At 27.8% G+C, this 13,258-nt stretch overlaps 2 protein-coding genes across 2 annotated transcripts in view; both read left to right on the top strand.

Annotated features, from left to right (window-relative positions):
* Positions 1-13,258, top strand: part of LOC129958738 (delta(3,5)-Delta(2,4)-dienoyl-CoA isomerase, mitochondrial-like) — an 82,952-nt gene that overhangs the window by 48,547 nt on the left and 21,147 nt on the right. The window lies entirely within an intron of this gene.
* On the top strand, positions 3,216-9,215 carry LOC129958737 (probable E3 ubiquitin-protein ligase makorin-1). The gene has a single exon (XM_056071393.1). The coding sequence runs from the start codon at positions 3,422-3,424 to the stop codon at positions 4,727-4,729; it is 1,308 nt and encodes a 435-aa protein (XP_055927368.1). The 5' UTR covers positions 3,216-3,421; the 3' UTR covers positions 4,730-9,215.

Below are 13,258 nucleotides of genomic sequence, written 5' to 3'. Positions count from 1 at the left end.
AGCAATTTTTTTCTACAGAAATTTAGTAACTTTTATAATTTTGTAAATAGGTTGTGTAAAAATTATGTATTTGTGAAAAATAATATTTTAATGGATTACGTTGATAAGAAATGCTATGCAGCACAGATAAAAGGATAATTTCAGTGAATAAATGGCCAGTTATATAGATTTTTAAAAACTGATTTTAGATTTATCTGATTTAAGGTTTTAAATTAAGTAATTATTTTTTAGTTAACCATAGAATGTTATTTTTCAATTCTTTTTTTTTTAATTTTATTTTTTATTTTCAGAAACAGATAGTTCCAACGAACTTTTTTAATAATTATTCTTGCATCTTCACTGTCTGTCTACGCCCTTAACAGAGGCTAATTTCGCCAACCTCTTTATATGGCCCTACTAAAATAGTGTATATGCTGCACATTGAATTTTTTTATAGAAAATTTAAATTCCTTTATAGTTGAAGTTAGTTTTGATAATGGAGGTTAAAGGACAAAATTTTAAATTAGTTTTGAAAAGAATATTTTTGAGCTAGTATTCTTAAAAATAGTAAGATTTTGTTGCAAATTTAGATTTCATTTCTCTTTTACATCGAAGATAGTCAATGGAATTTAAAAAATCATAATAAAATTTTTATTTTATTACATTTAATGTTTTTGAGATTACATTTAATGTTTTTGAGTGAAGAGAATAAACATATAAAAGGTGATTATAATAAAATTATAAAAATTTTTACATTGCTAAAAACTAGCAAAATTACATTGTGGCCTTTCAGACAATCTATAAATTTTAAAAAATTGCGTTTGAGTTTGTTATGGACTTAGATAATATGTATCTATTGCAAAAGCAATAAGGATGTACAATTTTGCTTTTGATAGTCAAATTAATTACTTTCTAATTTCATGCAATAAATGTTAAACAAGTAATTAGTTTTAGGTAAAAGATCATTCGGCTCTATTACTTATAAATTTTGATACACAAAATTAAAAAAACAAGTGAAATATTTCTGCATATTATCATTCACAAACAAACTGCAAGTCTGTTTATGTAAAAAAAAAAAAAAGTTTTCAGTTTATCTCTGATGGTTTACTTTACAAGTCAAAGCTACTTCCCGTTTTTTATTTCAAATACTCATTGCTTTCGGCTTTCTTTTGTCCAATATTAAAATCCCCTAACCAAATTTCAATCAATAAATATCCGATGTCGAACAATAGTCACAGGGATGGATAGAACAGGAGCGTCTTTCCATGTCTCTCCCACTTCATACTCATTACACTGTTTAAATAACCAGAGGGTTATAGTTGTAGGGGCATGAAGCGGTGTTGTGTGTTGTGCATATTATATATAATTAATTTCCAATGCTTTTGTATGATTTTATCTACATGAACAAATGATGCATTCAATATTTGGAATTTCTATATATATTTATAAATAAAAAGATTTGGTATATAATTCCCTTATTATTATTAGTTTTTGTGGGTGTTTGCCCCCTCTCCCCCAAGCATTAAGCTCTTTTTATATATTTTACTGTTTTAAAGTATGTTAAATGAAATGTATTTTAGTTTTATACTTTAAAGAGAAATTTCATTCAAAAATCCAATTCTTCTTGTAATTTTTCTATTTCTTTCTTTTTTTAAATTTTTTATTTAATTATATTATACAACATTTTGTAGGAAGCGTAAAAGAAAATTCGTTCAAAACTTTTGAAACAGTTTTATATATTTTAAAAAAATGTTTTGTGCAACATCTTTATGATGTCTTTTAGACGAAAGAGTATTTTTATGTAATACCGCTGTGAAATTATTTGTAATATGTAGTGTTCAGAATGTTTAATACATTATTTATGTTTAAAAACAATATCAATCTTTGCTGTATCCAACATAGTTTCATTACAAAAAAAAAAAAAAAAAGTGAATTTTATATATTTTACAGAGGCACAAAAATCTCTGTAATATCTTTTTCAGTTTCATTTAAGCAACTGAAAGACTCAGGAAAGTCCTTTAAAAAATCTATGCATGTCCTAATTGAGTGAAAGTAAAAACGTAAGAATAATATAACGATACAAAAATAGGAATCATCTCTCCAAAAAGCTTAAAGTTTTGCCATTTTAGACTTTATTTCGCATCTAACTGTCATTTATCTTTTTCACACAATTTCGCAGATTAAAATTTGAGTTTAGTTATTTCTTTTGCTGAATTTTTGGATTTATATAAATGATAAAGACAGAAGTTTTCTGTTTTAAGTTTATTAAACCCAGTGACATTTATAAATAACATTCTCATTATTCTGTGATGAGGAAATTTATTTTCAGTTAAACGTTTTTAATTCAAATTTGAAAATTATATGGTCGGTGCGCTTGGATTTGGCATTAAAATAACGTTCTTAATTTTTTTTAATAACTCATAATATTTAATAGAATTCTATGCATGGCTGGATGTGTACTGTATTTTTCAATAAGGCGGACTTTTTTTTCTGTTAAATGCGAAAAATAATTTACAAATACAATTACTTTTTTGCTATATAAGACCCGAATAGCAAGGCTATGTTAAATTCTAAACATACACGTTCATTAAAGAATTCACTTTAATAAACAAAGATAAATTTATTATAATAGTTAAGAAAATTAAAAACTCATACACACACATTTTTTTTATCTGCTAAGCAAAAAAAAAAAAAAAAAGAAAGAAAGAAAGAAAGAAAGAATTTTCAAGCAATTATTTCTTCTTTCTAATGATCACTGTTAGTAAAAAATTAAATTCCCAACGTTCAAACAAAAATATAAATTTCAAAATATTTTTTATATGGCGATTCATTTTCTTTATTTTAGGAAAAAAAAAAATTAAACCATCGCAATGACAGTAGAGTATATCATTTCAGAATGAATCGTTACAGCATTTAGAAATTCATATTTCAATTATTTGTATTTGCCTTATCCATTTTAGAATATCAGTCGGAAAAAGAGGGAGTACGTAACTCACATTTCCTCATAATCTATTGAAATAATTTCTGTTTTTGTCAATAGATGGCAGGACACGTATGTGTCCTTGTTCCAGGAATATTATTGTTTTGCATTAAAAATATAGTTCACGCGGTTCATGCATGATAACCTATTTGATTTGGAAAAGGGTTATATCATATCAGTACCTTTCATAATTTTAGAAAGTTAAATTGCAAAATATCGCGAAATTTTTTCTAGTTTACTTTCGTAACACATCTGCATGATTACGGATTTTTTTCTCGATAAGGATGCCTAGCGAAAGGAAGGTGTAAACCAATCATATGACTTCAGCGGAGGGATACACTATTCACTGTTGTGTACTTCGTCGTTGCTATCTGAAGCATTTGTCTGAGTTGAAAGCTTGTGTAAAGATTATAATGTGTGGAGGCTGTGCTTAGGTTAGAGGAAGCAGTAATTGAGAAAAATATGGCCGAGGGTACATCAGCTAACGTTGATGATGATGATTTATTTGACTTTTCTGCTTCAGTTTTTGCTGGAGGTTTATCCCAATTTCCTCGCGATTCGACACGTCGTATCCCTGAAAGTAATGTATGTCGTTTTTTTATTCGAGGCAGATGTAAATTTGGCGATAGCTGTTGGAACAGTCATACTTTAGTGAAACATGATGCTAGTTCGAAGTTTAATCAACGATGTGATCGAAGTTCAGCTGGGCCTTCACGGCAGTCTTCTGAAAATCGGGAAATTAACCCTCCTAAATTGGACATGCATAAGAATCACTCACACGAAACTAAGCACGGCTTCCTGGTTAATACAACAGCACAAAACGAGGAATCGAAAACGAATCAGAGTGGACAGCATCCTCCAGATTGGGTTAATGCACCAGAATTTGTCCCTAAAACAGTAAGATCGTATGCAGATACCTTGAAATGCAATATTAACTACATGAATGAACCCCAGAAAGTGCCATCCATGGAGCTTTGTTCTTATTTTGTTGATGGTGATTGCCCTTTTGAAGAGCAGTGCCCTTATGTTCATGGGGATATCTGCGAGTTGTGTGGAAAAGCATGCTTAAATCCATATGATGACAAACAAAGACAAATGCATACAGAATTTTGCGAGAAAGAATTGGAACAGGATATGGAGCTGTCATTTGCTATTCAGCGCAGTCTTGACAAATCTTGTGGAATTTGTATGGATGTTATAATGGAAAAAGAGCCAATATCTGAGCGCCGGTTTGGAATTCTTGAAAAATGCAATCATGTTTTTTGTTTAACTTGTATCCGGAAATGGAGAAAAGTCAAGACTTTTGAAAACAGTAATCATATTGACAATGCTTTGGATCCAGTTGTGACTCGTGCTTGCCCTGAATGTAGAGTGTCATCCGATTTTATAACTCCAAGTCAGTATTGGGTTGATACTGAAGATGAAAAACAGAAGCTTATCTCGGATTACAAAATTGCTTTGAGCAAAAAACCTTGCAAGTATTTTAAGCAAGGTAAGGGTACCTGTCCTTTTGGTGGAGCATGCTTCTATCTTCATGCAAAACCTGATGGTACCAAAGTTGAATTGCCTCCACCAGTGAGAAGGAGACGACAGAATCAAGATGGCGAGTTGGATTTCATGGGTCGAATCTTCTTGTGGGATTATTTGGAATTGAGAGACAATGACATTTTGATGCAGTTGGATTTGGATGATTTTATGTTTTCGATTTCTGATTCTGATGATGATACATCTGAAGCCAGCGACAACTTCTTTTTAAGTGAATCCTTTTGATCTACGGCAATATTTGCAGATATACAAGGTTATTTCTGCTTACCGGCTGTCATTGTTTTCAGAGTTATAAATAATTTCATAATATTCCCATCATTCAGATAAAATTTCTTGTAATGCTTTCATGTTTAAAAGCCTGAAAAAATCCATGGGAAAATCATTTTAAATAATGCACAAATTTAGGTTTTCATTGGCCTACTCTACATAGATTTCATAGAACTTACAAACTGATTCTTGAGGTGCACTTGTTGCATGTTTTTGTTATTTGCACCTTGACTCACCATTTAGAAAATTAATCAAACTCGTCTCCAGTATCAGGTATGAACTAAAGCATACCAGGAAGTATTTTATGTTATAAACGTTGATACATAGTGCATGTTTTCTGTGAAGAATAAGTATTTGAATTCTGTCATAGTAAATGCTAAAATTTTATTGCAGTTTGTCGGGAAGGGAAATACTTTGTGAATGAAAGGTACTGATCATGTAGCTTGTTTTTATGGCCTCTCTGCAAATATGGAAATCAAACTATGTGAATTGCTAGTCGAGAAACAAGTAACTTTTGGAACTAAATTGAGACAAGTACTCTGTGTTACAAATACCTTAGTGTTGCTGTAAGTGTAAGCATTATGTTTGGTGTATATTTCACAATGCTTTGTTTATAACCATTTACCATCCATACCTGTTCTAAATATTTTTAGGTGATCCAACTTTCATTACCTGTCATCCATGTTTTTGTTCATATCTGTGTTGGCATTTAAGTTTTATATATTCATTTTTTTTGTTGGAAGCTCATATGTTTTTCATAGGAGTTCTTGCCTTAGCATTTCCTGATGCCAGAAAATGTGCCACTGTGTGATATGGTCAATTGTTAAGATTTTGCTTTTAAAACTGAAAACCTGTGCTAAAACCGGTTTGAAGTTGTTGGATATCGGAATTAATTTTTTATACTATGTAGTTGTTCATCTTCCTCAAATTTCTTGGTCAGATATCTTTGTTCAAATGTTGTGTAAATTTAAAATTGTGCATCTCCATAATGTTTATATAAAGGCTCTTTCTATCAAAAAAGCAAGTTAATTGAAGCTTTTATTGTGAACTTGAATAATTTCTTTTATCCAAGTGTGCTGTAATTTTTACTTTTCCTGCAATATTTTGTGATAGCGTGTGATAGTTTGTCCTTCATCTGTTCAAAGTATTTTTATTACTTACTCAGTTATGTATTTTAACAGTGCAGGTTTAACTTGTTAAAAGTCAGAGTACAATTAATGCCTTATTTATTTTTACTTCCAATCATGCCATGTATGAGTATCTTAATAGTATTTTGTATATTTCAGTGATTTATTACATAGGGAATTTATCTCGTTTCCTGGCAGAATTATGTAAGAATTCTATTCTGAATGAAATATTAATTAGAATGAAAATGGTATATCCTTTCAACAACATACCGCAAAAATATAACGTTCATTTTTTAATATTAATAATGTAAGTTTAATATAAGTAATTGATATACTTCATTATTTATTAAAATTTGATATTGATATTCTTTAACCAGTATTACAATAGATTTATATAGAATTTTATATTTACATTTTCTTTAATGGAAATACTTTATCTTTCAGTTGACATTTGGTTAAAAGCAGTTGTAGTTTTCCCCTTCAGGTGTTAGATATTTCATTACTTTGAATATCATGAAATGCCATGTGAAAGTAAAAATTTTGCTAGAATAAATCATATAACTTCTGTGTCTTGTACCTTATAAATAAATCCTATAAATTCTAATACTGGCTAATTTGATAATTTAGGAAATTTATGTGCAGCTTTGATATTTCTTTAATTCATACTTGCAGTCTATTTTATCAAATCTCAAGAGTTGCATATTGTATTACAGTGTTTTTAAGATATTGTTTTAAAAAGTGCATGATACATTTTTGTTGTGAAAGCAGTATATACAGTTAAATAAATTTTTTCCAATGATAAATAATGTAAAAGGTGAACATATTTTATTTATATCCAATTAAAAATTTGCTGTATCATTTTTACATATCCTGTAACTCTGTTTATTCTTTAATATCACTTGGTATTCTGCATATCAAAATTTTATGGATTGCTTGTTCTATTTTATGAAATTGAATCCATCACTTTATTGACGTAAAAATAATCAAAAAATTAGTTATAACTCATAAAAGAAATTGAGCTTGTTATTCCTCTGTGTAAAATGAATAAAATTAATAGGTAAAGCAGAATGTTATATTGATATGAGCCATTCTTTACTGTAGCTTTGTTTTGTGTGTTACTAGTGTATTATTTTTTTCTGTATTAATGTAGTTCAGGGTTTCTTAAACTTTTTCTATACATTATCCTTCTTGGGGCCAAAGAAAATTTTATGTCCTCAGTGCAGTTATGAGAAAACAGAAAAAGTAATCATATTAGATATTAATGTTAAATAATAACATAATTTATCATGCTTATTTGATAAATTTCAGTGGACTGTTCCAAATCATTTCTTTTTGTTTAATAATGCTTAAGAACTTTAGAAGAGTGTATTACATAATTTCAGTATTTCTACATGTGATCTGAATTGATGTTATAAATTTTAAGAATCCCTGATATAATTGTGTTTTCTTCTGGAGAAATATCATTGATGTTACTCTAATATTAAATGGTAGGAAATAATTCAGTCTAAAAATGAAATATTTTCAAATTTCTATGTGTAAAAAATATTTTTAAAACTACATTCTATATGTATAAAATACTTCTAAAATCTTACAAATTAATTTTCATCAACTTTTTCTTTTGAGAATAAACTTCAATATTTTTTCCTTTATAATTTTAACTGTATTTAATATTTGCAAAGTTTTTATTGCTAAGGTTTGGATGTAATGACTTGTAGTTTATCAGCATTTTGATTTATTTTATATTTACTTAAAAAAAGGAAGATTAAAAAGCTATTTCTTAGTTAAAAAAATTATCCGATATCAAGCTGATGACATTTCAAGTCTTCATTTTTTTATAATGTTTGTTTTCTCAGTAGATTGCTAAAATAGAAATTTAAAAATTGGCATGTTTTAAGGTAATAATCATACAAAGAATGAAATTTTGTGTTAAAAAATTATAAAATTTAATGTGAATCTAGTATGTAGGTTTTTTTGCTTCAGTTTTTTATTTAAGAATCTGCATGAATTACCTTTTCTTAGACTGGAAAAATCTTTTTGTCTATATTTCTTGATCTGCCAAATTATGATGTCAATATATTTCAATACATTTTCTGTGTGTGTTTTCTCAAAATTGTCTTGGTGAAAATGCATTTTTTGCGTCATGTCACTTTGAAAGTCAAAAATAAAAGTGAGTTGTGTCTAAAAGTGTAATGGATTTAAAATTTTAGCAGTTCATTATTTAATAAGCAGCGATTAATTATTTCCTAATAAGTACTGAATGAAGAAATTATTTGTTATTATTACTTATTAACATATCCTTTATATAACTAAACACAATAGGCTGTGAAATTTTATGATTATAAAACATGAAAGATAAATTTTAATATTCTTATTTGGTGTCCATTTAAATTTCAAAATTGCAATAATACTTTTTAAAACGGGAAAAAAGAAGCAAAACAGGAGTTAATTTATTTTCTGTGTAAAATTGCTCATTATGTACTCTTATCCTATTTGAAAAACAGTTTTAGCTTGATAATTAGATTGAAAGTGTCAAAAATTCATAATAAAGTACTCTATCAAAGTTATATATATATATTTTTTGAGGTAAAGAGAGTATGTTTGATATTAGAAAGAGAAGGAATTTGCTTTCAGATACATATTTTTTTTAATTATTATTACTACAGCAGTTCTTGATTTAATGGAATAATTAGGTAGAAAAAGTATCTGTAAAATCATTGTGTTATTAACAGTATTTAAAGTAGCATCTAACACTTTGGATTATGCTATATAATGAGAATGTTAAGTTAAAATGTACTTACCATACCCTTGTCATTTTTTACAACTCCATACTAGGAGGGTACAAAAGTCTTGATTTTCAATTAAATTATTTTTTTACATCCTTACCTTAAATTCATATTAACTATAATATTTAAATAAAAATTATTTTCTATAATTTAACCATAATCCTGCCTTATTCTGGTTAAAGTTTACAAGTAATTATATATAATTCTGTTCTCTATAACATAGAAGTTTCTTTTGGTATATTAAGATTCAAGTATAAATTTAAAAACTAAAAATTTAGCCCTGCTTATTTTAATATAGTCTTTTCCTATTCAGTTAGATGGTGTATTCCATATCAAGTAATTTTAACTAGATAAGGTTTAATAAATATGGTAAAATTTATCTCTGTATTTATGTGCATATTTTTGGAAAATTTAACTATAGTACATAATGGTTTTTCTCAGAATTAATATGAAGCTGTAAATTTCCTGGATCATTGTCCACATGACAATTCTTAAACCTCAATTATATATATAGTATTAATATCTTTGAAGTAAATTGTATCTTTGAAGTTCATTTTAAGGGTTTTGTATTTTATGTAAATCTATCATGTAATTGCTATAAATTTTTATTAATTGTAAAATTTTATTGTCTTTTTTTTATCATTAACTTTTGACTACTAACAGGTAACATATTCCAGTTGTAGTTAAAAATCTGTAATCAAATGGCTAAAATTATTAGAGCTTCTTAAAAAGAGTGAGAAATGGATAGTTTTGAAAATATTTATTTTTAATCTGGATTTTTTTTTTATTATTATTATGAAGCAGCCCCTATCTCCTGAAATAAAATAAAATTGATTGTGTTGGATACTTCAGATGTGGTTCCTGACCTTGGGGTTAAATTATTAGAAATTTATTAGGTAGTGAGTGTGTATGCTATCATAAAAGTATGATATTTCACAAAATAATTTAATTATACAATTAAATAATATATTCACATTTATAAATTTCAAATGTACCCTGTCATGATCAGGTAATGCTATACACTTACATTTGATTTAGTTTCTAGAATTAAGATACTTGATGATTAAAATCAAAACTGAGAATTCAATTGCATTCATGTTTTATTTTCTGTACTTCTCAAAAGCGGAAAACTGCTGATATATAACAAAAACATTTTTAAAATTTAAATTTTGTTTTACACATATAAATTTAAAAAAAAATCCTTGAATAGTTTGTATGTGAGAGAAATTTAGACTTCTCTATAGAATTTCTTTAATTTTTGCTAACAAGTACTATGAAGTATAAGGAATGTTACCTGATAATTAATTGAATAGGTAATTTTTTATCAATCAAAAATTGTAGCAAATACAATTATTAACTGTGTTATCGGGTAATATTACCTTTCCTGCGCATATGATTTTCAACCGTTGATTTGATATTTTAGCTCTTGTTTTAAGTAATTGCTCACAGATTTTGAAACATAACAAGGGTTTTAGTGAAAGTTCTTGACAATCAAATAAATAATTTATTTATATTTTCAGCTTGAGCTATGACAGGCATATCAATTAGTATGACCAAAAAGTTATTGTCTGTTACCTATTAAGTTGAATTCATTATCAAATCCCCTTACAACTTTCAACAGTTAATTAATTTAGCTCGATTTTTATCCTGGCACAAATATCTGTTGCAAATACCCTACAATTTTGATTTCTAATCAGATTGTAAGGACAACCTCTTATTCTAGCAGGTTGCTACACTTTAAGATGAAGAAATTTCAGCGGTGACAGATTAGGCTTGCTCTAGCATACTAGTTGGCCTGTATTGAAATGTAAACTTTATATAATGGACCTAAAACACAGCATTTTCTTTTTCATAATTAAAAAAAAAAAAGTGAAAACTTTTTTCATGATCTTTTTAGCGTTTTGATTTAACTTCAGAATATGTTCCAAGAGAGATATGAATCTTGTTATCTGAAAGAATATTAAATAAGTTATTTTTAGAGGATTTTCAGTTTTCTGTGATTTATTAAACGAGGGAAATGCTCAGTCGTGTGATTTTTTGAATTAAAAAAGGGTTGTTACTATTCAGAAATAATTTGAATTTAATGAAAATGGCAAATTTAATGCCAGCTCAGGCGTCCTTCTCGTCATCTGACCTTGATTCAAAATTACGAGGTCTGTCTCAAAATTGCCCTAGAGTTGCTTTAAAACGGGACGTTTATATAAGTAAACCAAACCTGAATGTAAGATATTTTAGTATAATTGAATTTATATTTTTTTCTGATTAAAGTCTGATTGTCTGAGAAGTTATTTTAAATATTTTTTATTATGAAATAAAGTAGCTGATTAAAGTTACATCATGTTCTTAGTAAAATTTGAAAGATATATATTTATTTAACTAATAAAAATATAAGATTTATTCAAAATGATATGAATAAAATATTTTATTTTCTCCTACTATTTCTAAAACGAAGATGTTTAAACTCATTACTGTGAATTTTTGGTCAACTTGGATTCTTATCTAATTCGAATATTATTTTAAGGTTATACGTATCAATACATCAAACTTTAATTGAATTCCATTTATTAAATGCAGCACCGTAAACTTTGTTCAACCGACAATCGTATGTCTCTGTCACCCCTCCCACTACCACACTTTTATTCAATTATTTTATTTATTAAAATATTTTGTGAGAATTAGATCTAAATGATTGTTTCAAGATTTAGAAACCATTTATTGAGTCATTTGTAGTTGTTCACCTCATTTAAATAACGTATTCAATTTCCCAAGTCGATTTTCAGGAAATGAATACCTCATAAGTTTACTCATTCATATAGAATCTCTTTTTATTACAAATGGAAAATATGTTATATATGTGAAATGTATATTGTGAAAAACATATAAAGAATATTTTGATGTTTGAAATATTTTGATTTTAGAATGGGGTATTCTTTCTTATTTGACGTTTTAAGAAATGAGTCGTGCTTTTTTAAAAATTGCATAATTTTGACATATCTTAAATAGTATTAGAATGTTTCATTTTTCTGTTTATATTATTGGATACACTTAGAAATATAGGTTGTTTCAATGATTTCGGCATGATTATTTCAGTTTACTGTCTAGATAGCTGTTTTCATTATTCTGTTTGTTAAACATTTGTGCAGGTATATATGTAAACAAAATAAAATACCTTTCGTCAATCTCTTGCTTTCATTAATTTGTAGTTCCTGCTAGTTCGATGTCTCGCCTTTTATTTCAATGCTATGACATGATAATTACTTTAAAGAAAATGTTTTCTGTGTATTTAAATTAGAGATAAATATATTAGTAAGAAATGCGTAGAAAAGTGTATTATTTTGTCCTTAGTTCTCTTTAGCATCTTAAGAATAAAGAGTTTAAATAATACAGCAGAAACTAAGTTATCAAACATTAAAAGAGACACTCGATATTAAATGATAGCGGAAGGGAAAAAAGGAAAACTTTTCTAGCCAGATTTATTTAAAAAGAGACGTTAATAACTAACAAACAAATCGCGTTAGCTTATCTAAAAAAATAAATAAAACAGCAATAAAATATTTTTCTAAAGATAAAAAATGTTTGCTTAAAAAATGATGATTTTAAGTTGCCTCTTTCAGTGGCGTAGCGATCAGGGAAAAGAGGAATGCAGATACCCCGCGTCCGATCTTCAGGGGCGCCTAGGAGACAGAGCATTAGAACGTTAACATCAATATTTAAAGAAAAGAAAAGGCGAAAGAATGTCCCAGGCGGCCTTTGTACTAGAAAAGCTACTGATGACGACTAGAGGCAAAAAATTTCTATTGTGCCTCGAGCGCTATTCACCCTCCCTACACCACTGGCTTCTTTGGAAATCATTGCTTTGTAGTTGCGTTACAGGCTATATCGAAACTCTTTTCATCTCTATTTAAGCCTTCCTCTATTTGTTCAGCGGCAAGTGGCTCATCCTTATGAATTATTTTAGCATCATTGACCTATCTGCCTTGACTGTTTTTCAAGCTCATCCATTGAACTCTTTTTACTCTACGCCACTTGTAACTAGACTAAAACTATGAAATATCTAATTAATCTTTAAGCTTTAAAATAAATTTAAGTCACCTGCATAACGCTAGCGAAAATTAGATATACATTTATTATTTATTTTTCATTTTTAATTCATTTAGTTTGAAATATCCGGTTGAAACGGAAAATATATCATTCATATTAACCCTTTTAAAGGGCCATTTTATTCTAGTAATGGAATAATGGAATATTTTTTAGATTAAGATTGTCTTAAGAAAATAGTGTAATTATTAGTTAAAATTAATTTGATTAATAAATTAACAAATGAAGAAGCTTTGGTAGGGTTTGAAATAAAAAATTCAAAATTTTGGCTAGAAATTATGCAACCTTCGCAGCGTTAGGTACTGGCTCCTAAATAATTGTCTTAAATAAAACTGAAATTCCTAAATACTTAGCACAATATGGAAATCCAAATTATTGAATAATTTTACCGACAAATCGCATGCAGCATAAATAATAATTTAGTGAAAGTTTCTTAACAATTAAATAGTAAATGTTTTGTATTCATTAGAAACTGTTTT

This window comes from Argiope bruennichi, chromosome X1 (genome assembly GCF_947563725.1).
Source record: "Argiope bruennichi chromosome X1, qqArgBrue1.1, whole genome shotgun sequence".
Classification (NCBI taxonomy): Eukaryota; Metazoa; Arthropoda; class Arachnida; order Araneae; family Araneidae; genus Argiope; species Argiope bruennichi.
The sequence above is the reverse complement of the archived record's forward strand: the minus strand, read 5'-3'. Positions and strand labels throughout refer to the sequence as shown.